Raw genomic sequence first — 24,913 nt, 5'->3', positions numbered from 1 at the left:
AGTTTTAATTTCTGTAGGAATCCAGGCTAGGAAAAAGAAGCGCTGTCATATATCTTTTTCCTCTGGGATACAAAAAGCAGGAAGGTTGTTTGTTTTGCTGGGTTTTATTTTGGTGGCAGATAGAATATTCAATCACCTCTCTGTTTATGTATTGTGTTGCTGAAAATTTGGTCCTATTGAAGTAAAAGATGTAGTGGAATTCTTGTCCTGGAATTGCACTCTGATGCTTATGCAAGGCACGCAGACTGAGCATTTAGTGCTCGAGTGGTCCTGCTGAGACAGGGGGAATGCACGGGGAACTTCATCTTGCAGTGAGATCCTGTCTCCATTAAATCTTCTGGAGTTTTGCCATGGATTAGAAGGCATTTTATCCTTCATTTGTAAGTAATTAAGATGATAGTGGAGTTTCTGAATTTTCCAACTTTCTGAGAACAAACTAATCGCAGTGATCCACTTCAATAATTCAGATATTAATTGAGGCGTGAGAAACAATACATCAAAAATAATTAAGCTTATGTTAATTAATTTTTAGAAACAGGAAGGACACCTGAGGCAAAGTACAGATGCTGGCAAGTGTCTTTAGATTGGGAAGGCTGTCTAGTGCAGTTCTGAAACAAAAAATGGGTCAGAAAGACCATGAGTGATGTGCAGCAGGGTCTTAGAAGCAACATGAATTATGGGATTGTCAGTGAGATGCAAAAAAGGCGACAGTGATGTGTGGGCTTTTCCAAAGATGACTATAGGAGCCAGAGGTTAATCAGCAGCTAAAGGTATCTACTGCTATTTCATGACAGCACCATCAGTGCGTTAATTGTTGTCATTATCAAGGCTCAAATGCATATCTTCTAGACTTGAGCTGAAATACTGATGATACTTTTACTGAAGTGTTTCTTAGATAAGTATCAGCTTTTTTCCTTAAAGTTTTCTAAAACCGTAACCGGAATTTCAAATCTCACCCAGGCTTCTCTTCCTTGGTATTTCTGATGCAATTCCCCTCCTCTGTGGTATTTACTGCAGGAAAAGAAAATTGAACCTACATGTTACCACAGTCCAGATTTTAAAATTTTACTTCTCTGCACTGTGAAGACAGAAAAATCCGCAATGAACCATGAAACTTTCCACTTCCTCTTTAAAAGTTAATAAGTTAAAGGCACAAACCTAATTTGTTCTATTGCTCTTCATGCTCATGTCTACTCTTAATGACATTATGCTTGCAGCAAAAACCACAAAGGTTTTATGTGCCACTGTGGACGTGCCAGAAAGTATGCTGAGCAACATGGGCTCCTTGCAGGAGAAGAAGAGCAGATCGGGGGCCTGACACCCATGGCTCTGAGAGCTGCCAGAGTGAGCAGGGGATGCAGATGGATTGGTAGCCCCACGCCTCTTTCTCCTAGAGGGAGCCACAGAGTCCTTTTTGATCTTGCTCTGGCAACTTGAATTCAGATTGAAGTTATGTTATTTTTAGGAATCTCTCATCTCTCTAAAAATATTTCCTTTCAGAGTATATAATTCCTGCTATTAAATTTTCAGTAAACATATGTGTGCATATATATAATTTGCCACTCTCTTTCTTTTCCACAATGGCTTAATTTTCTGCTATTGGCATTAGTAAAAATAAAATGCCAAATTGGAAGAGAGACAGAATTATGCCAGACAAGAAGTACATAACAAAACACTTTCTTTTTCAGGTGAATCTATATTTATTTCCAATCCAACCTTGTGACAGGCTAGGGAAAAGAATCCTTAGAGACCATATTACTGATTCTGCAAGTCATGGTTATAGATTTTTTTTTTTTTTTTTCCCCTGAACAGTTATCTAAAGGATTCTATCTTTTGCTTTTTCCCAATTATTTCTATAATTTAATTATATCTGCTTTGATGACCCTGAAGGATAGGAGTTATGCCTAAGCAGGATACTGATGGGGTCCAACTGTATTATGTTTTAGGAAGCTTGAAAAATAGGTGTTTCTGATTTAAATGAGGTGAAATGAAAGAGTTCTCTCTCTACAGTGACATTACTTGCTAAGTGACAACTTCTCAGCTCTGTGTGCCTATCTGATTTTTCTCACTGTCTTTCTTCAGGTAGCAAAGAGATTAGATGAATGTTTCCTCTTTGAAAGAAACAGACCTTGTTAATTAAAAACGTACTTAAGTGGAATAAGTTGCCAAGTGAATAAAAAAACCACACCCACATTTTATAGAGTAGATAAAACTACCATACGCTTTATTTACAAGTACGCACAAATAAAAACAAGACAATACAATTAATGGGGGAAAAATATGCATAGCACATTGAAATTCTTCTCTTTAGTTGCACAGTTTAACACTAAAGAAATTACAACCAGCAGAATTAGTTTTCACTAACATTTAAGGATAATTCCTGCTCACTTGGTCAAATAATAAAAGATATCCTCACGGAATTTGGCAATTGGCACAACATACAAAAATGATGTCACTAAGGACGTTACAGCTGTAATGGATGAGGAAGAATTTCTGACTAAAATGCAACACGACTCTTTTCATCCTAATTGCTTTTAAAAAATGTAAATGAAGTGACTAGGCAACAAACAATGTTTATGATGACTGTCCTCAAACACAGGCATGTGCACAGCTTGGACAGATTTTCTGTTGGCCCCATTCTTTGCAGATCTGTCACCAGTGTTTGCAAAGAGTCGTGGCCTTTACACATGTGCATGGACTGGGTGATTAGACTACTTATTCATAGGTTCTTCCCCTTCTGCGGCTGGGCTGCATGCCTCAGATCTTTGGTCAGCTGTGGAAAGGGGCCGGATCTGGAATGTTACTGCTGTCAGCTGTACCATCCACTAGTTTGAGAGGCCTTTCCTTATCCTACGAACAACTTCCAGTGGATGCGAGTGCATCAATGGAATCAAATGTCTCCCCTGTAAACAGCTGGATCCAGGTACTGCAGATTTCTCTTTGCCCTCTCTTAATTGTTTAATTGAGATATTCAGGCAGAAACCAATACTTTTAGAATTGTCTTTACCATTTAAAATAGAAAAAACTGCTAAAATCCTATTTCACCTTTAATAAACATTATTTGCCTTTTACAATGTTACAGTTGGATATTACTGCATTTGTACAGCAGGCTACACAATCTTTGATATCCACGGCAGCCTTATAGAATAGGCTTTTCAGATGCTCCTGATTGCTATTTGTGTTTCTCTGGATGCTAGAAATCTTGGGCTCTTGACAGACACTTCACATCAACACAGCTAATTCCCGTGTGGTCTGGCAACCTTGACACCCCAACCTAATCTACGTTTTGCTACTGAAGATAGTTCTACCTCTCCTTATTTGCTTCCACCCATGAAGCCCTGTCCAGTCCTGTACCATTTGACACAATTTAGCTTGCAATGCAGAGCAGTATTTTTGCAGAGTTAGTTTTCTAGCATATCTGTAAGTCAAGGTCATTGAGATGTCAGGTTAGGTCAGCTTCTGGTCAGACCACACCTACTGCTCAAGCCTGCTCCCACCTTGCAAAATTTGCACTCTGGTAGCCACTCACCACAGGATAGGGAGGTGCTTTCTGGGGGATGGTGATACAATCCCAGCCAACACCTTACTCTAACCATTGCTGCTTCCTTGACAATTTTACACTAGGCAAGGAATAATTTCTTTGTTGATGTTCAACAGGATGAACTCAAGTCACACAACTATCTCCAACGACCCTGTGCTGACTCAAGACACCTCTCCAGTCAACGTACAAGTTTGTCCTGCAGTCCTGTCAAAAGATTTTATTCTTAAGCAAATGGGTCTACATCTGACGCAGAAATTGAATGCAATCCCTATGAATAGCAGCTGAATCTTTTTTCAGGTTTGGTAAGGCTTAAATTGAAGACAAAGGCCAACATTCAGGATGAGGTTGGATTCTAGTAAATGCAAGTTGTCTGATTCAAAATCTTGACATTATTTTGCTTCTACTTGGTACCACATATATATTTTGTTTAAAAACGAGAACTATATGGCTCTCCAGAGCTTACTGAAATTTTTACACTGGTGACTGCATTACCCCAAACTCATAAGAATACAGACTGTGAAAGCGGGGCCTCACGATCCTTCTGACTTAATTGTTTTTCATGTCCTAGTTACTTTTTCAGGCTTGTGATTTACAGATATTCTGCTTGTTGTCCTTTCAGTTTTAAGGTAACATGTTGAATTCATTTCCTACTGATCATTCAACATCCACTGAAACCCCAACCTTTTAAAACAACTGAGTTCCAGCTTTTACAGTGGTATAAAATACACTGCACCAGCGTGCATTCCTGCCTATCTTGTCCAGTTGCATTCTAAACTTCTGTATAACAAACAAAAAAAAAAAAAATAGACAAAATGTGTAACACGGATGCGAATACTGGTCTGGACCACATACCGGCAATCCTTCAATAATACATTCCTTTAAAGACAGAGTCACTGGCACTGCACCTGATGGAAGTTGAGTTAGATGGTGCACTTCCTTCAGAATTTGTGCGACAACAAGATTTAAAGCAACAAGATGCAGTTACAGTGCTCAAATAAAGCAATGAGCTTAAAACGGGAGATGTGTTAGTTGTAGCTTTCTTTCCAATTTGCACGATCTTTCAAAGCCTTCCCTAAAGTTTCATCAGAATCTCTCCTAAATTCCTCTGCCATTTACAGAAAAGGCTGTATCTCAACTGTGAAATGGCCTCGTTTTGGAGTATGGTAAAGTTATTCTTGTCATGTATAGACCAGTGGTGCTTTATCTACATAGCTCAACTTACATACAACACATCCTTTTCAGCACAGAGACTGGGAATTAATCACTGGACCTACAGTTTACCACAAGTAGCCTAAAAAGAGGGCTTTAAGAGGGAAGACTTTTTAATAATATACTGGTCAAGGTTAGTTTATTCAGGTCACATACTGAGATGTCAGATGTGGTGATTAATCTCAAGAAAGAGGAAACAATACTTCCTCCAATTAGACAAGGAACTCAGTCTCTTTGGGGATCTCAAGTCAGTGCTAATTCAGCAAGAAGACCATCACCTAACAGAGCTCCCGTGGAGTACAGATACTATTCCAGTTGTTTCAGAGTTCTTCTAGATTGATTTCATTCTAGTATGTTGATAAACAAAAAGCTACAACTATTATCTTTTGTTCCCTTTTATTCTTGAATTTAATTTTTTTTGCTTCTCATGTGTTTTTAATCCCCACTGCAAAGTTGTAAATGAAAACTTTCTTACCAGGTTTTTATTTGATGTTTCTGAATCTTTATGCCTCTGTTTTTCTAATACAGAACACCTGTTTCTTTGACAAATTTCTTATAACTTAACTTTTTCTTTTGATACTCACATCTGTTCTATTATTCCTCTCTTTTTAATCTAAATTTGTTATTAACATCACACTGTCCCTCTAATTTAAGGAATTGGACTAGAAAACTTGGTCCCCAACTGGTGTGAAGCCGAGTTTTAATGTGCTAAAAACCTCTCAATGTATAAAAGCAATCCCAATAGTTGCATTTCAAATTCTGTCCTAAAGCACTGCGGTTATGCCACTAGCCTGCAAACTGATCCATACAGGTAAACTCCTAGATCAGAAATGGTTTGCTGAAGTCACAAAAGCTCTCAAAATACAACCAATTGTAGAAGCAATTGTAATTTAGATCCTGGACAACACACTTTTCCTAAAGCCACAAAAACCCTGATGCTATTTAGTAATATCCTGTTAATAAGTAAGGCCCGTTTTCTTAATATTATTTCCATCTTCACAGAATACAAACAGGAATCATTTCTTGTACAGTTCAATCTTTAAATGAACTGTTTCAGAAGTTGAAAGTTACCTGTAATAATTCTGGGTCCAGCATATCATCCAATTCCCTAAAAATGTCTAACGCTGTAAAAGAAATTTCAGATTTACACCTGCTGTAGAAGACTTTTTCTAGATACTGCAGTAGCCTTACACAGCATGTAATCTTGCATTTTAATCTTGTCCCTGAAACTTGCTCACGTATCTATATACGGACTTCTTTTTTGAGGTTGTGCAATGTAGCTTTTACTGGCTAAAAATTATTACTGACATTATGGTATTATTATGGCAAATCAGTGTGACTTCTGTTCCTAGCCACTACTTGCACTTCTTAGGGAGTTCCAAAACTAAAATAAGAATTACAAATTGCAAGAAGCTTCCTTGCTGCTATGGAGTGGACTCGCAAGAGACTACGTAAACATACATATGGATGTTTTAGAATTGAGATTTTTTAGTACTCTGGAAAAAAAGAAGAGCTGTGACAAATAGCTTTAGGATTAATTTACAACTTTCTATGAAAAGTTATCTGAAGGTACTCTCCATTTACTAGCACAATATATGTTCATTCAGTAAGAGTATACAACATGCAGTAAGAACAATCTTCAGTTGATGGGAAGATACTGCTGTCTTCCTCCATTGTGACTTCCTGATATTACACTCACATTATCATGGTGTGTTTTTCCTGGTCTGTGATAGTTTTGGGCTAAGACAGGGCACTTTCTGCAAGGTCATAGTGATGGGCTGATTCAGAAGCACTGTTTATTCTGTTTGGACAGTATGCTGACAATCTTGGCCCTGGGTTTCCTTGTTACTGCCAGCAGACTTTCCTATGTAGCCGACAGCTTCACCTACCTAGTACAAACATGGATAAGAATATGCTCAACGTTATCTCCCAGGGAATTCTCAGACCTCCAGAATTCTCTATGAGAGGTAACTAAGAAAAAGCAGGCACTAGGGGAGCCTAGAAGCTGAGGGTCTCTAGCTGCCATGGCCTACGTGCTGCTGCATCACGCTTCAGACGCAGGGCAGACGAGGCCATGCTGGCACGGTGCACCCTTATGGGAGCCCCTTATGAGATCTGGGGTGCAACAGAAGCAGGCCCTGCCAATGGTCGTCTCTGCACCACCACGTACGCGTACAGTGCTTTACACGTATTTCCTGTCAGAGTTCAGTTTCCTACTTTTCCTCGTGCTGCAAAACGCGAGGGACAGAGCAGCCAACTGATGACGAAGGAAATCTTGTCAGCGTCCCTCACTCTGACTGAAAGAAGCGCGTGTGCATCGACAACTGCTCGGCCCCTTCTCCGAGGGCAAAGCGTTACGCTCCCGCAAGCAGGACGCCGCCGAACTCTCGCGTCTGTGGAGGGCTCTGCCCGACCCGGGAGCCGCTCAGCCGGCCACCAGGTGCGAGCCGCGGCGGCCAGCTCCTTACGCAACGGCCGCGCTCCGCCGTGGCGCGACTCTCTGCGCCCACCCCGCCACCGGCCGCCAGGGGCCGGCGCAGTATCCCGCCGAGCGGGGCCCGCCCGGGCGGCTCGGCTCCCCGGGGACGGCGCGCCGACATCTTAGCGCTGGCGGAGCGCGGGCTCCGCCGCCGGCACCCCGCCGAGAAGACTTCGAAGAGAGCCGAGCCGGGCCGGTGTCCCCCCGGGCACCGCGGGGGACGAAGCCTCCAAGCGAAACCCGCGGCCGGACGCCGCCACTCCCCGCCCGCCGCCGTCCCGGCGGCGCCGGGCCGCCGCGCGGTGTCCGGGAGGCGCGGGACGCAGCAGGCCGCGGCCGCCGCTCATTGTTCCTCGCACCAGCCCCGGCAAACAGGAAGCCGCCTCGGCGCGAGGCGCCCCCCCCGCCCCCGGCGGGTGACTGGCAGGCCGGGCGGCCAGTGCGAGCGGCGCTGCCGCCGAGGCGCAGCCAACCAGCGCGCGCGCGCGGGCGTAGGCGGGAGTTCCGGGCTGGCAGGCGGGCGGGCGGGCGGCGGTGTCGGCCGGGCCCCCTCTCCCGCTGCAAGCCCCACCTTTCGGCTTTCCCGCACCGTCAATCAAAATAGGAAAAAAAACCCCGGAGTAGGCTCGGGCCGCCGCCGCCGCTTCAGCCCGTGAGCACAATAAGCATGTCCCCGGCGGCGGCCGCCTAGCCTGGCCCGCAGGGCCTGCGCGCCAGCCAGCCGGCCCGCCCGCCGTCCGCCCCGCCAGCCGGCCGCTCGCACCCGCACCATGACCGGTACGTACGCACCGACCGAGCCGCCCCGCGGGGCTCCCCGCTCCTGCTCCGGCCCTGCGCGTCCCCCGCTCCGGCCCCCGAGCGTCCGCGCGGCAGCGAGGCGAGAGCGGCACTGAGAGCGGCAGCAGGAGGAGCAGGGGGAGGAGGGAGAAGAGGGGCAGGGGCAGCAGCACGGGGAGGAGGAGGAGGAGGAGGAGGAGGGCTCCGTGCGGGAGGGCGGGGGGAGCGCCGGGGTTAGGGGGGGGGAGGAGGGAGGGAGGAGGGGAGGAGGGGGTGATCGCTCCCGTCAGTGACGCTCCCCTCCCCCTCCCCGCCGTGCCCGCAGCTCCCGAGCAGCCCGTGAAACAAGAGGAAATGGCTGCCTTGGACGTGGACAGCAGCGGCCACGGCGAGTACCTGCAGCACGGCAACGGCAACGCCTCGGCCTCCGCCGCGGCGGCCGCCCCCCAGGTAAGCGCGGGCCCGGCCGGGCCGCCCCCCCCCCTCCCCCGGGTGACACGTTGCGAGCGGGCGCGGGCGCCGGTGCCGCCGCCGCCGCTTCCTGTGCGCGCGTCTGCGAGGAGCCCGGCCGCCGTCCCGCGCTAACCGCCACCCACTTTCTCTCCCTGAACCCGCCCACTGTGGGTAGGACGCGCAGCCGTCACCGCTCGCTCTGCTGGCGGCCACCTGCAGCAAGATCGGCCCGCCGTCGCCGGAGGAGGATGAGGCCGCCGCCGCCGCCGCCTCTCACTCTGCCGGAGCGGTGAGTGCCCGCCCCGCCGCTCTCGCACGGCCTGCCGGGGGGAGAGACGGCACAGCCAGCCCGCCCGGGGGGAGGGACGGGACGCGCGGCACTGCCCGCCCGGGGGGAGGGACGATCGTAGGGCCGACCTGCCAGGAGAGGGGTCCCCGGGCTCCCCTGCCTCTCCAGGAGGAGCCGGGCTCCCGGGAGGAGGCGGGCGGCTGGCTCCCCCCTCCCCCGCCGCCATTGACTTTCGAACCGGGGGGCAGGCGGGAAAGCCGCCGGACACGGCGGAGCCCGGAGCCCGAGGCCGCCCCACCTCCACCTGGGCGCAGCCCGCGGCCGCGAGCCGGAGCCGGAGCCGCGACGGGCGGCGGCACAAAATGAAGGCGGCTGGCGGGAAGGATGTCGTTAGCAGTAAAATGGCTGTTAGGAACCAGCGCGGCGGCGGAGAGCTGCTTCCTGTGTCGACGCTGTGTTTTCGAGACGCGGTTACCATGCGGTCCCTCCTATCGCCAACCGAATTTCCGTCCTTATCTTTCTGTGCCGTCTGCTCTGAAGGAGCCGCGATGACCTTGGGACCGTGCGCGATGAGATGGAGCTTGCACCTAGGGATGTGTCCGTGTGTGGGCTAGGTTAGCGTCTCGCTAACAAAAGCCTGATGGAAGCTCACTCCTTCCTCAGTCGGTCGACCTATTCTGTCTTTTTGGCTTAGGCTCGTAAGGTTAGCAGAGGTGGGGCGTCTTAAAATAAACGGTATCTAAAGATGTGGGTATGTAAAAGGGAGTGTGCTAAACGTCTGTAAAAACGTTGTGATAGAGCCTCATTTGGCCTTGTATCTGGGAGGTTGCACATATTACCTCTGCGGGGCTTTTTGCTTGTTTGTTTGCTTATTTTCCCCTTTCTTTTCTTCTCTTAAAGCAAATTTCCAGTTCTTTTTTTAGCTTGCTGTACAACAGCCTTTCAGGGGTTTGTGGTCTCAGTTTTCAGGGTTGTGCAAATGGGAGAAAAAAAGCCTGCAAAGCAGTCTACTGATGGACCACGTGGCTTTGGCTGCACTTTATTTATTTATTTATTTATTTATTTAAAACATCAAAATGTCAATATGGAGTTCAGCTTGCTCCAGTGCTAACTGTTACTCTGTTTTCATTTCTGTGTTACAGTCTGTTGTACATGAAGGGAAACTGAAGGTGGTTGTCTGAGGGCATGCAGCATGTTGTAATCTATTAGTGGAACTTGAAAATGTATTGGATTTTTTACCTCCTTTCAGATATACTTTTTCTGAGCTTGTTTATGTGCTTAAGCAGTTGCCTTTTACTGGCTTTGAATTCTGCTTCATAATAGCAGATGCACAAGGGTGGATGTTGGCTCTGTCCCTTGCAGAAACATACACGTTAGAAAATGAGTGATGCTGAAGTGGTAGCTTGCTTTCCTGTCTATCTTAAGGTTGTTCTCATTTTGAAGCTAAAATTGTTTGTCCTGAGGATGGGTTTATTGTTTGGCATGGTACAATGATCTGAAGCTACCAGGGGAGGATATGACAAATAGTTCCTGATGGTTCAAAGTAGGTGATCAGGTTTTGAAGTGGCACTTCTATATTCCTGTCATTATGCTTACGTATAAGGGACTTTACAGGGCCAGGCAGGAACAATTTAGGAGAGATTGAAACACTGGTTAAAAATGGTGCTAATACAGAGTTACTGCTCTCCATACGTGCAGATAGGCCTCTCCAGCAAACCTGCTGTGACTTAGGTTACACCATTAAAGTGATTTCTCTCTCCTACAACATTTCTCATGAATGACTCAAAATATTTTAATGGACTCTAAATATAAATTGAAGGAGGTGCCAACAGTAGCTGAACTGGACACTGGAGTTAATGAAAATGACCTTAATTAAGGGAGGGGAGCGAGTGAATGAATCTCTCAAACATCTTCCTCATGAAAAAACAGAATAACAAAAGGGATTTACTGGCATACGGATATTTCTCATCTTCAGGAATCTAACTTACGGGGGGTTAGGACATAGAAGGAGGAGCTTAACAGGCTTAAATTGAGACAGCCTCATCATTTGTAGGGAAAATGAAATTTACAAGCCTGGGCACAGATGCATTATCTTCATGGGGTTTGTGGTGGCCATCCCTTCCCCAGTACTGTAGGTGGATGAGTTTGGTATGGGTGATGGTGCCGAACTTGGCAACTGGGTGGCAATTCTTTTCCAGAATCTTCAGACCTGGGTTGTGGTCCCAACTACTGAACGTCTGCTAGAATTCTTAAGCTGTAAACTGGAGAAGATAAATGAGAAGGGTTTGCTTCTAGAAACAACTGAAGAGCTTTTATATATAAGGACAGCAGTGCTGCGTTGTAGGGTTATTTTCTTAATGCTTTGCTGACATTCACTTAGTAGGAAACAGCAGGGCTGGAGCCAGTATGCTGGACTAGCCATTTACTGCACACTGCCTTCCTGGCTAAAATGGTATGCTGCAGCTGTTCCCCAAGAGACCGGGAGGGTGATTTAAAAGCAACAACAAAACTCCCATAGGAATGCAGGGAATATCATGTGTCTGGGATTTCAGAAAGAGCTGGAGCTAATGTGGCTGTGTTTGCTGTGAGCTCATTGGCCCTGCTTTGGGCCTGGGGGCTGGACCGTGTGACCTTCAGAATGAAATTATTGTGTCCCTTCCAAATGAAATGATTCTGTGATTCTCTGTACCTGAGCCCAGGCCTGTTGGACACCACTGTCACAGCACTGGAAGGATTAGTGTGGAAGAAAAAGGCTAATGCAAGTGGCAACTGCTTGGTATGGAAAGCAAGTGAAGAAGACAGTAGAGAGAATTAAACCTGTTCTATGAACTGGAGGGGTCTTTTCTAGCTAACGAGGGTCTCAGCTTTGCCTAGGGTTCTGGTTAGAGCAATGCTTATTTTTAGATGACAGAAAATTAGCAGGCGTTACTGTTGATGGTCTTTATTGATGGAGATCACAGTGTATCAGCTTTGGCTTTGAGACTGTGATTTGCCCTGTCTGTGGTCATCTGTCACCAGTGTTTTGTGTTCTGCCTGCTTAGTTTTGATTTTAATGTGGATGGCCTTAAGTTTGTGGCCTGCTGTGACCTGGGAATCTTTTCCTCATTTGTGTATTGCTGTATCCAGGGTTTGTCAAATGCTTGCTATGGAAACTTCCCCTCGAATACTGCTGCCTGCTGGTGCACGGAGAAGTCTTGCTGGGATGGGGTGCCCTGCTGGCTGACCTAGAAACGACAGCTCATGTATTTCGACTCTATGGATGCTTTTCTCTCTGTTGGGACTTTGAAGCCTGGGAGGCTTTGGTTTGGGTCTTGTTTTTTCACTGTTTATTGTTGACTAATAATTCTACTTAAATATTAATATTTAGATTTGTTTTCACTTACTTATAAATATTTTAGCTTAGTTCCAGTTGAAACATTTACGGAGATTTTAAAATTAGGTGAGAAGACAAAGCAGTGCAGAAAATGGTAGAACCATGCAGAGAGGAGAAAACAAACACGAAATTTTTTTCTAAAATTTCAGTCTAACAAAGCCTTGATGATCACTTGAATGGTATTGGGGTGACCAGATGATTGTTTTAAAAGCTGCAAAGTTGGGATGGTGTTGTGCTTTTCTATTGCAGTGCAAGGCAAAAGAGATGCTCTTGAACTCTCAAGGGTCATTCTTACAGCTGTGCTGGGCATGGCTGGGATAGGTGAGGAGAAGAGTGCAAGATTAATGGGAATGTATGTTGTGAGGTCTGGAAGTGGCAGGCTGGCAGAGAAAGCTGTTGGCCCTGACAGCTTCCAAAGAATGGGAGCTGTCAGAGTTGACTGCCCCAGTTGTGGTAGGTGGTTGCTAACAGTGCACTGTGGGCTGCACTGATTTATTATATTTGTTTTTCAAAAAAAGGTAGAGAATGATTCATATGTACTGTCATGTGCCAACGAGACGTAGAAAAAATTTGGAGAGGTTAATAATTAGCAATATGGGGAAGATAAGTATCATTTCTGTGCTGTAGACAATGAATTTCTTTGTATGCTTTGCAAATAAAGGAGTGTTATAAGACTGCTTTGGCATATAGCTTTAGAATTATTAGCGTTTCACAGAAATTAACAAAAATCTGGAATTCCAGTTTATTTTTGCCTTATAACGTTACTTTAACCATTTGAGAAGCAACTGGCTTAATCTCATTCTAGGTGGATATAGTGGTAGTGCTGATATGATAGAGAAATATGAGGGTGTTTGCACTGGGCAAAAATATGAATGAATGCTGTGCATTAGTTCTCCGTACTTCTCAACTCTCTGGCCTGTAGCATATTTTATATTTTGAGGAAACCCCACTATTTCCAATATCCATTTTCTCCTGTATGGATGATAATACGGCTTCCTGATGCTAGGTTTCTGTAAGTGAACAGATGCACATATTTATCCACTACAGAAAAGCTTGTCTGAGATTGTCTTGCCTCTCTGTTTTATACTTTTGCAAAACAGAGGAGTTTCAGGTAGAAAGTGTTCCTAATTATTTTGTTCCTTTGCTGCTGTCCAGAAATTCACCTTTTATCTGTCTCTTCCAATTATGTCTTACAAATGTGAGGTCAGAACCAAGTTTAGAAGTTCTTCTGCCAGAGCTTTAAGAATGCTCTTACAAGTTGATTTTTATTCTTTTTGCACTTTTGAATGAAGTATAAAAGTATGTTTTAAAACATTTCCATATTTAAAAACAGCATAAACAAAAAGTTCTCACTGATTCTTAAGCTGACATGGGAAGAGATCTCACAGAAGCATTTCCTAGCGCAGTTGAGGTTGGGAAGGACCTCTGAATGTTGTCTGGTCCAACCTCCTTGCTGAAAGCAATGTCAGTGTCAGTAGATTGCTCAGGACTGTGTCCATTGGCTTTTGAATATCTCCGAGGATGGAGATTTCACAACCTCTCAGGGCAACCTTTGGCACTGTTTGATCATCATTACAGTGGAAAAAAACCAAATGGTTCTTCAGAGAGATTCCCTTATATTTTAATTTCTATCTATTGCCTCTTGTCTTTTCACTGGTCTTCACTAAGAAGAACCTGGCTCTGTTGTATCTATACCCTCCCATCAGATATTTATGAATGTTGCTAAGGTCACGCGCAAGTGTGCATTCTCTCTCTCTCTTTCTCTCAAATACTAAACAGCTTCAGCTTTCTCATCTGGTTTTTGTGCGTCAAATACTCCACCCTAAATCATCCCTGTGGCCCTTTGCTGGACTTGCACCCTTATGACTATCCCTTTCTTCTCCCGGGGAGTCAAGAACTGGGTTTTACCAGTGTTGACAGATTACCTTCTATAACTTGCTGGCTCTGTGCCTTCCGATGAATTGCAGGGTGATATTGGCCGCCTTTGCTACAGAGAAATGTTGCTGCCTTATGATGTATGCATCCACCAGGGTCTCCATGTCTTTTCCTGCAAAGCTGCTTTCCAGCCAGTTGGCCCACAGCCTATTCTGGTGCATGGAGTTATTCCTTCCCAGGTGCAGGATTTCACATTTCCTTTTGTCTTTTGTTAAACTTCCCAGAGTTTCTGCCAGCCCAATTTTCTCTCCTGTTGAGGTCCCTCTGAACCATCTCATGTATCAACCCGCCCTACTCATTTTGTAACTACAAGCTTGCTGAAGGTTCACGCTGTTTCATCAGATAGGTAATTTGATGAAAAACTCAAACAGTACTGGTGCCAGTCCTGACCCCACTGGGGTTTCAGTGACCAGACCCCAAGCTTATGTTTGTGCTGCTGGCAGCAGCTCTTTGAACCCAGCAATGCAAATTTTCAGTTCACTATGTTTAACCTGTACTTCATCAGGCCGTCTATGAGGATATAATGGGGCAAGGGTCTTAATACCCATGCCAGATCTAATTGTAGAAGACTGTCAGATTAGTTCATTAAGCATTGTTTCCCCTTTGGTAAGTCCCAGCCCCCTTGTTCTGATCACCTTGTTTTTGTGTTTGGAAGTGGATTTCAAGGTTTTTTGTTCCTTTGTCTCCTAGTAGTTAAGCTGAGGCTGATTGACCCCAAGTCCTCTTAATCACCTTGCTAATTTGGCTGAGCTTGAAAGCATGAGGAAAATTTCATGCAGGCTTCTACTCAAAGTTCTATTTGGTATGCAGTTACATGGGTGTTAATACATACATAGATATTAATAATTAATAAATGAATTTACATGCAATCTTCTCAGAACTGGTGCCTTGTTGCCATGTCTCATTCCTTTATACTGAAACGTTCTAGTTTCTGCTAATATCAGGGATTGTCGTAATTTAAACAGATTCTGGTCTTCTGGTGATAAAAAGAAAACTGCTAAATGTTTTGAGCCCAGTTGTCCATCTGAAGCAAAATAATGTGAACCTTCCTTAAGTGAGATACAATTTTAAATGTGTTTCAGCAGATAAGGATTGTAATTTAGAAGAAAAAAAAAAACAAAAAAAAACCAACAACCCACAAAAGAACTTTTTGATCAGCCCCTAGTAATATTTTTTCACTTTGATTCTCTAAGAAGTTTTGATTGGTAAAAATGTTTTTCTCTGAATTGAGTGCTTCTGAAACATACAACAGAATTAATTTGCTTTAACTAGCAGCTTTGTGTCATTTGAACTACAGTAACTGATGTTGAGCATGTTTTTAACCTAAGGCAAGATAGAACGTATTAGCTCATAGCTTAATAACAGAGTTGAAGCAAATGTATTTTATCTTATATTTGTAATAACCCAAGAATGCACAGATAGTTTACTGTAGCTTGGTGAACACATGGTATTAAACTCATGCACTAGAGCCCTTACTCCTTCACAAAACTATAATTTGGATGAGGCACTGGCCAGTCTTGGTCATTAGGCACATGGTTTTTAAATGTTCAGGAGCTCCTGACTCATCTGTCTACCTCTGTTTGCTTGTTTTGCCCATATTTTTATTTTAGGTCTGAACAGGGCTATGGTGACTTTGTGAAAACTGCAGCAAAGGGCTGTCCGTTGCAGATCTGTACAGATAATCCTGGGGAGCTCTTTAGCTGCAAGACACATTGTCTGCAATTAAAATGTGGCACGTTTGGCCTGCTGAAATGCAGCTGCCTACAACATATCCCTGTGAGGACTGGTGTGTGACTTTACTTTGGTGAAGGATGTTTCATATTTTTACCTCAAGTTCCATCAGCATGCTTTAAGGCGCTTTTTAAAGGTGTCCTATCTTCTGTATTTCTTTTTCTGATCTCCTTGAACACTTGACTTAATGCTGCTTTAATTTTCTCTTAAATAAAAAAAAAAGAACAAGACAATTCTTCTGGCATGACAATTCTGGCTCAGAGAGATCTCTTTGTTCTACCACCTAGAGATGATACAAGGCTTGTTAAAGAGCCAGAGACAGGCTGAACAGCAGTTGTGCTTTCTGTTCTTCGGTGGTACTTGACCTTTCTTCAGGTGGACATATCACTTGATTTTAATTCTTCCTGTGCCTTGCTCCGGCTTCTCTTTTTGCTCTGTTGCTGTTTGTTGCTTCCAGATGTTGCTCCTAGTGAGCTCCCAGTTGCTCCCAGTTCTCTCCCACTTGTCAGAGCAGTGCTGGTTCTGATCTTTCCATGGGTCCCCATCCCTGTCTCTTGGCATGCAGGGCATGGATTGCCACCACCCAGCTTTCTTTTAAAGGAACAGCTGCATTAACTGCTGCCTGAGTATCAGCTGATAAGGAAAAGAGCTGTTGCTTTATCTGTTCTCTTAAAGTAGTTTTCATGGGTGGCTGAGAGACAGTAAGGAAACAAGTTTTTCTTTTTAGGAGTGCTGTAAGGATGAGTGAGTGGGCTGCAAATGTTGCTGCTTGTACTTCAGTAGTAGAACTTTGAGTTACTACAATAATCTGTAATTGCTTGAGGATGCAATGAAGGATGGCCCCAAGGATGAACCCAAGAAGTGTTCTGCTAGCCCAGTAATCTTTGAGAAAAGGTATAAAAACCCTACTTGTTGCTGCATGTTGATGACCAGTTGAGGTTAGAGATCATCCTCAGATGTTCTTTTCCATCATACAGCTGTAATACTAGCAATTTTGATAGCTGGCAGATCGTTTCTTGAAAACCTCACCCTTTTTTTGCCCCACCCTCGTGATTCTTCTGGTGGGCTCTGATACAGACAGCTCTAAGGGCAGCGTGTGAACAACTGTATTTCGCTACACATAATGCATGAAATGCCAGTAGCTTCGTATCCAGGTGCATGACCAGCCTTAACTTCTCCATTTGGGGAAAGATTTCACAGTATCTCAAAAAGGTGAGAGAAGATATGTCACCAATGTGAAAAGGATAGAGACCATTGAATGTGGGTATGGAAATCAACACGTGTTTGGGGAGGAGGGGAAGAATGAAGTAGGTAATTTCTGTACTGTGAAGGGTACAGGTTCCCTTTAAATGTGTACAAACATGCTATTGCTTATTAAGTCAGTCCACCTAAACATTCAGCATCTGGTAGTACTTACTCATAAATCAGCAAGGAGTTACATAGGGAACTCCAAAAGTAATGCCTCCAGTTTATTTCCATGGAAACTAGAACAGATACAAAGAACACAATAACACTGTTAGGTAGAGCATATTCTCAGCTACAAAACACTGTTTTTCAATATAGTCATCTCCATCAGCTATGCTTTTTCACTAGCCAGGAACAAGAACCTGTATGTTGTACTCATCAAAATCTGCACCAGCAGAGTGGACCTGCTGTCTCCACTGCTGAAGTGCACACCAACCCAGCACCTCGCTGTGCTCACATCCACTGGTCTTCATAACAATGATGAATGTCAGTGGGTGCAATCTTTTCTTCACAGAAGAATCCAGTGGCACACATCCATTTCATACAAACTTCCATGTCAGATGCCATTTTGTCAGACTGCCCCTCTGCTGCCATCTGTCATGTGGCAACAGCTGTAATGGAATATTGGTGGGAAGGTTCAGTCTCTACTGCCACACCACCCACATGCAGTTCTGATGCTGTGGGCTAACATAATGAAATAGAAGACATTACTTTCTTAGCATTTCTTGTACGTCACTGTACATTCCCATTACTAATTATTTCTCACTTATTCTGACAATTAATATCAGCACGTTATGTTTCACGTTTATTTTATAATGACACACATTAAACATATAGTTATATTTTTGCTTTCAATGTTTTCTGAATGCTGTTTATCTATGACTTTTATGGGTCTTTCAATACTTTATAAAAATCTTTATAGTAAAGTTAATGTTTATATGCTAGTGGATTGGCTAGTTACAAACTTTCTTAGCAGTCTTTCAGCAACCAGTACCTGTGTGGAAGTAATAAACACAAGATAATAAAGCTAATGTGATAGTAGAAGAAAATGGTTTTTTTTTGCATTTGTCTAGATGGGATGGTGTGGTCTGGAATATTGCAGAACTCTTTTTGTAATCTTCTAGATCATGAGATTAAAATGCTAAAGGACGTAGAAAATGTGTTCTTCAAAGGAAAGACTGATCAGTGTAAGAGGAAAAGAAAATAGTAAAATGAGATTACCAAGACACCCCCTATCCCACCCCTTTACCCCCCTTCCTTCTCCTTGAGATATTAAGGCTATAAAATCGGTTTTGTTTTTGGTGATGCTGTGTCTGTTTACTAAGAAATTACTTGAAAGACTGTATGCATCTTTCAGGGCAAAGCAAAGGCTTGTGTTCTTTATGGAAAATTTTTATTTGTATAGCTCTTGAGGAATTTAGAAACAAGATGGTGGATTTCCTTATTGGAAAAGAAATTTGCCAAGCACAGTCAAGCTGTTTTTTAATAAATACTTTAGCCTAAGAAGTATTTTGTGTATATGTAAACATTTTGGCATTGCAGCTCAGAGCAGGATAAGAAAGTGAAACTTGCAAAGTCCTTACATGCCTTGTGGGGTAAATTCAATCTGATGCATGCCATGGGATTCATTCTGGCTGGCTAAATTAAATCTCAGTGCCATATTAGAGAAGGATAAGCTGTACGCTAAGTTTTTGCACACCCAGGTTTTATTCTAAAGGAAGTTGGCAGGCAGCTTTAGAAGAAGCTGCGATACGCTCTGGTAACTTGCCGAACAGCAGCGATCATGGGATCGGTGCAGGAGCACAAGATAGAGCTTTTCTTTCTGTGTACTGCGGGCTCTGCCAAGGAGACAAAACCTGTTTTGCAGTTAAAGCGTAATGAGTTTTAAGGCAAGTTCTTTTTTCTAAGTGTTAAATTATTCCATTGGTTTACTATGGTGCAGTAGTACAGACGAGGAAAAACTTCAACACATCTTTTTAAAATTTGTGGTTGTTTACAATACAATGTTGATTGACTACACAAATCTGTGCTAAGCACTGCAGGAAGTTCAGTCTAAATACTTTATTCTGAAAAAGAGTGCTTTGCTTAGTTGGCAATTTATCTTTCTTTTACTGAATAAGAAGCAAAAACATGCTACATCAGTCTGTACGTTCTTTAAACTTTCGCCATCTGGGGATCTGTTCTGAAACGTTGACCTGTTCTATTGTTCTGACTTAACAAAGATAGATTTTTCTTTTCTATTTTTTCAAACAGATCTACATGTCTAATCCAACTGTGATTTCGGTATAAAAATCTGTAATTTTAGAGGCCTTTTTGCTTAGTGAAAACAGTAATTCATGTAAGCTTACAAATACTTAGTGTTATGCATAACAAGCTTTCCAACCATATGACTTAAGTTACCTCCTAACACTGTTGCTGAGTCGCAGCGTGCACAAATACATTATATATAACTCAGAGTCAAAAGGCAACGAAGCTCTGGGCAATAGAGGCAATGGCTGGCTTCGCAAAAATTCCTCCCCTGCTGTGCAGTGGGTGTCAGGCTAGGTAAGAAGAGCAGCTGAGTCCCGGGGCAACGCGGTGATGGCATCTTCAGCAGCCCCTGCCAGCTCCCTTCTTCCCACAGCCAGCGGTTTGGATTTCCCAGCAGCCCCATACAGAGTAACCCAGCTGCTGGTCACCTGATGTAGCCACGGCACAGGCGCTGCATTTCATCTGCTTGTGAGCTACATGCAGCTCATGAATCACAGGTTGGTTACCCCAACTTAGGCATTAGCTCACTTACAGAATCTGTATTTTGTAGTTCTAATCCTGTTGTTGTTGTTTACATGGGTTTCACTGCATGTCTTTTGGTAGTATATTGATCTCTAGTATTAAATTGCATGATTGTTCTAGCATGTAATCTGTATGTCTCGTTTTAATTTTTTCTTTTCTTTTTTTCTTTTTGTTCAGACAGGGGATTTGGCTTCTGTGCAATTAGCAGGAACTCCAAATAGATGGGAGGTCTTGTCTGCAGCTCCTGCCACTATAAAGGATGAAGCTGGTAATATAGTACAGATTCCAGGTGCTGCCACAGTAACTTCAAGTGGGCAGTATGTCCTTCCTATTCAGAGTTTGCAAAATCAACAAATCTTTTCTGTTGCACCAGGATCAGATTCGTCGAATGGTACAGTGTCTAACGTTCAATACCAAGTAATACCCCAGATCCAGACAGCGGATGGTCAGCAAGTTCAACTTGGCTTCGCAGCCTCTTCTGATAATAGCAGTATAAATCAAGAAACCGGTCAAATTCAGATCATTCCTGGCTCTAATCAAACCATCATTGCCTCTGGATCACCTTCAACTAATATTCAGAATATCTTATCGCAGTCTGGTCAAGTCCAGGTTCAGGGAGTTGCAATTGGTGGTTCGTCTTTTCCTGGCCAAGCACAGGTAGTTGCTAATGTCCCTCTTGGACTGCCAGGAAATATTACTTTTGTACCCATCAATAGTGTTGATCTAGATTCTCTGGGACTTGGCAGTGGTTCTCAAACCATGACAGCAGGCATTAATGCAGATGGGCACTTGATAAATACTGGACAGGCCATGGATAGTTCAGATACTTCTGAAAGGACTGGTGAGCAAGTTTCTCCCGAAATTACAGAAACCGCCACTGATAATGACTTATTTGTGCCAACATCATCTTCATCACAGTTGCCCGTTACCATAGACAGTTCAAGTATATTGGAACAAAATGCAAACAACCTGACCACAACTAGTGGTCAAGTTCACAGTTCTGATCTTCAGGGAAATTACATTCAGACATCAGTCTCTGATGATACGCAGGCTCAGAATATTCAGGTCTCCACAGCGCAGCCAATTGTACAACACATACAGCTTCAAGAGTCTCAGCAGCCAACCAGTCAAGCCCAGATTGTACAAGGTATTGCGCAACAGACAATCCACGGGGTGCAAGCAAGTCAGAGTATATCTCCACAGGCTCTTCAGAATCTTCAACTGCAGCTGAATCCCGGAACTTTTTTAATTCAGGCACAAACAGTGACCCCTTCTGGGCAGATAACCTGGCAGACATTTCAAGTGCAAGGAGTTCAGAATTTGCAGAACCTGCAAATTCAGAATGCACCTGGTCAACAAATAACTCTAACCCCTGTGCAGACTCTCACTCTTGGTCAAGTTGCAGCAGGTGGGGCACTGACATCAACTCCAGTTAGTCTAAGCACTGCTCAGTTGCCAAATCTACAGACAGTTACAGTAAACTCTATAGATTCTGCTGGTATTCAGCTGCATCAAGGAGAAAATGCTGGCAGTCCTGCAGGTATTTATTTTTCTCTTTTTGCAGAAAGTTGTTTTTTATTATTGTATGTAGTTGGTTTGAATGATGATAATTGTAACGTTGTTTTGCTGCAGAAGACTACGAAGTATGGTGGGTTAAAGTAATGATAGATTTTATTTGAAAATGCTGTTCCGTAAGAAACAGTTATAATGATGATGCCTCTGCACTTCTTTTAGCTCCTGTAACTCTCAACTGTTCTTATCAGTTAAGTGCACTTCTGATAGGCTGTACTTCTGAGTCTCACAATGCAGAAAATGTGGGTGCTGAATTTAAGTGTTGGAAACTTGACTATCAACCACACTTCCAGGGCAGCAGTGTCATTAGTGTACCCCTACCAAAAAGGTGAAGTTCCATGAAAAAATGCAAATATTTGTTTGCCATTCTTTTTCCTGAAAATTTGTGGCCCCTCTGAGGGGCTCTTAATAATCTACTGTTTTGTTAAATTCATTTCCTGTTGATTTACTGTCAGCGTAACCAGGATGTACAAAACTCATGTAAGCAGAAGTGAAACAAGCATGTGAATATCAAAGAACTTGTCTTAAGAACATACATGAATTTCCAGTACTACTTACTTGCATTATGTTTCAGAATGTACAGCTGTTAATGCTGAGCCTCACAGCATGTTTTTTCTCTTTAAGCAGTTAAGAAATGTGGTTTTCATAAAGTAGAAGCTTGGTAATGCAGAAAGAATAAACATGCATGTTTATTTTTCATAAATGTGTTGTAGTGTATTTTGAACTTCTGAGCATAGCTACCTAAAAGAAATAATAGGAGATAATAGAGGTTCAAGACTTGTTGTATCAGGAGCCATTTACTTCCATCATTGTGGAGCTGTGATCAGGCTAGTTATGAAGGACTGAGTGGGTAGCAGAATTTTGGTAGGAAATACTGCACAAAGTAGTCTGGGAATCACTATTTGATTATAATTATGTGTTCTAAAGCTCTGGTGCATTAAGGTTCAGAAGCATGCATATTACTATAAGGTATGAATGTTTTGTTTTGTATGCCTACTTAAGCACGTGAGCAGAATGCATTATTAAGTAAAAATGTCTAGAGGAGCTGATGAATTAAGATGTAGTTATTATAATACTTACGTAGTTATTGCTGTTCAATATCAGAAGCTTGCTTTTCCTTTTGCAATGTAAAATGATAATTGGGATGTTTTTCTAGTACTTTTTGTTGGTGGAAATGACTTCTATATTATGTACTTAGCAAAGAGAAGTTACCCAGACCTACGTAAGTCTGCTCTTCATTGGCTTCTAGACAACAGCACCAAACAGAGGAACGTGCTTCCAATTTACTTTGCTGGGTAATCTTGGTTCATGAGTTTTCTATTTGCAGCTACAGAAATTCTTGATTTGTCTCTGTTGCACCTTGTTACTATCTACAGGGATGTTACATGTAGACCCATGAGGTAACAAAAAGCACGTATTGTACATGGTACTCTGATGAATGTTTTTCTGTCTCTTGGAAAAAGGGCATTATGGCTAATATGAAATGCAAGGAAGAGGAGAACTTTGTTTCTAAGGTCTATGTTTTGGTATAGGATCATATGTATAATGTTATTGTTTATGGGTTAACAGCATCCGTTTGAAAGTAAAGATAAAAAGGAACAGTGGAGAGGAAATAAAAGATGAAAAAATGTTGAGCCGGCTGTGTACGTTAGTTTGTCTACTCACATTCCTTGAGAATGTTTTAATGCTGGTTCCTTATCAAATGCAAGGGCATTCCATCAGATGTTCCTTAACTGTATTGTGTTGTAAAGAATTCCAGGTGTGAATGGAAGTGAGTAAATGCAATATATTAAATGCGATTAAATGTGCAGAAGCAACAGAGGAGTAGCAGAAATTATTGCCCCAAAAGACACCTGGTTATATTAGAGATAGGGCTGAGATTTCTAGTGACACTCTTCCTAGACAAGTAGGAAAAATACACAGATTGGAAGGTATTAGAACTTCCATCCCATAAACTTTGGGAGAATTTCATTGGTCCCTACTTTATATTACTGGAAACTCAAATTTCTGAAGGAACAGTGGCTGACCTTCAGCATCTTTTCCATACGAATGCAGTATTTTGTCTATATCAAGGTTTTAGAAAATAATTTTGTTCAGTGATGTTCATCTCCTTTTTTACAACATGATCTGGCTCCCCTCTGCAGATTTAAGAATAAATAGCCAAACAGAAGGAAATAGTGATCTTTATTTTTTTTTCCCCCTGTGGAAGATACATTGCCCTTCTCACCTACAGATGATGAGAACAAGTTTTAAATTTAAATCAAGAGGAAGGTGAGTGGAAGGGACAGCAGAATGATGGAAGTTAAAGCTAAAGGGTGAGAGTTTGATTCCTCTTTTTCTGCAAACTACCAACAAGTTTTGAAGTAAGGTGGGGAGGATTTCCCTGTATATTCTCATTCCAACTCAGAGAAGTGCGTGTAAAAATACCAATGAAAGTAATAATTCCATAACAAATGCAGTTAGGCTGTAGCTTCTATTTTCATTTAGCAGAAATGTTCTACTCAAAGATGAAATAAAACAAGTATATTCCTACTCTTAGAGATGGTTGGTAATTATTTGAAAGTGAAATAATATAGATTGCTCTGTTAACTGTGAAAATTGAAGGTTTGGGTGCTGGTAGCTGTAGTTTTGTGTAAGAGGTGTTCTCCCAAGCCTTTGTTTTGCAGGTCATCAGTAGAGGACATCCTCCCTGTTCCCATGAGCCTGCCTTTTGCTTATGTAGTGGAAAGTCATCACGGCCCTAATACAAAGCTCATCATTTTCTCCTGTAAATGTACAGTTTTCTTTGAAAAAATGTCCAGTAATTATCCTTTTACCAAAATGTCTGTTTTACTGGGTGACTATACAGAGACACTTTCATTGCACTGAATTTGTGTGGAAAAGCCTTGCGTGAGCTTGTTTTATCTTAAGCCATTTTGTAGAGCTCATATTCCATCTTTTTGTGCTTAGTGCTTTCATAAGGTGGAGAAGGGAAGGCTACTGATTAGTTGTAACTGGGGCTTTCTTTAGCTTAGCTTTTCAGCAGTATCTATGTTGAACTGTGGCAAGGAGATATCTTCACTGAAACTTTGGCTTTGGTCTCCCAGTTTGGGAGGAAGTGAAGCCTGAAAAAAGTTATTTAGTAGCCAACTCCTTTTATTGGCATTTTGTAACAAAATACTGCATTGTCTGCAACTAAAAGAGACATTAGGAGCACAGTTTGTGTTACTCTTTAGCAACACGCCTGTCCAAGGAAAGTATTTGTTTTTATGCTATATTTATAACATTTTATGTGAAATAACATTCCTTTCAGAAAAATACAGGGTTCTAAGATGTACTCTCTTAGTTTGCATGTTTCTGATCCTGTAAGTTTTAGCGATTTGAAATAATTTGGTCAAGAACGAGGAGAATTAACAGTGTTAATAAAAATCTATTTGCGATTGTCTAAGTTACTAATGTACTGAATCATGATTTTTTGATTGGATATTTCCTGAAAAAATTAAATTATACCAAGTCTGATATAGGTTAGTTCACTTTTTTTTTGTAAGAAGTCTTTCT

The 24,913-nt window shown here is 42.8% G+C and overlaps 1 protein-coding gene across 2 annotated transcripts in view; it reads left to right on the top strand.

The window, feature by feature from the left end:
- Positions 1 to 7,738: 7,738 nt before the first annotated feature.
- Positions 7,739 to 24,913, top strand: part of SP3 (Sp3 transcription factor) — a 30,059-nt gene continuing 12,884 nt past the window's right edge. The window contains exons 1-5 of one of the 2 annotated variants that reach the window (XM_052675423.1): positions 7,739 to 8,006; positions 8,332 to 8,456; positions 8,635 to 8,748; positions 19,982 to 20,072; positions 20,178 to 21,344. In XM_052675423.1, coding sequence (XP_052531383.1) covers positions 8,000 to 8,006; positions 8,332 to 8,456; positions 8,635 to 8,748; positions 19,982 to 20,072; positions 20,178 to 21,344 — 1,504 coding nt within the window. In that variant the 5' untranslated portion in view covers positions 7,739 to 7,999. Of the gene's footprint in view, positions 8,007 to 8,331; positions 8,457 to 8,634; positions 8,749 to 19,981; positions 21,345 to 24,913 lie in introns of both variants that reach the window. The other variant, XM_052675421.1, reaches the window with a different exon arrangement.

Source organism: Tympanuchus pallidicinctus, unplaced genomic scaffold (genome assembly GCF_026119805.1).
Source record: "Tympanuchus pallidicinctus isolate F22 unplaced genomic scaffold, pur_lepc_1.0 scaffold15, whole genome shotgun sequence".
Taxonomy (NCBI): Eukaryota; Metazoa; Chordata; class Aves; order Galliformes; family Phasianidae; genus Tympanuchus; species Tympanuchus pallidicinctus.
Note: the sequence above shows the minus strand (reverse complement) of the source record. Positions and strands in the feature narration are given on the sequence as shown.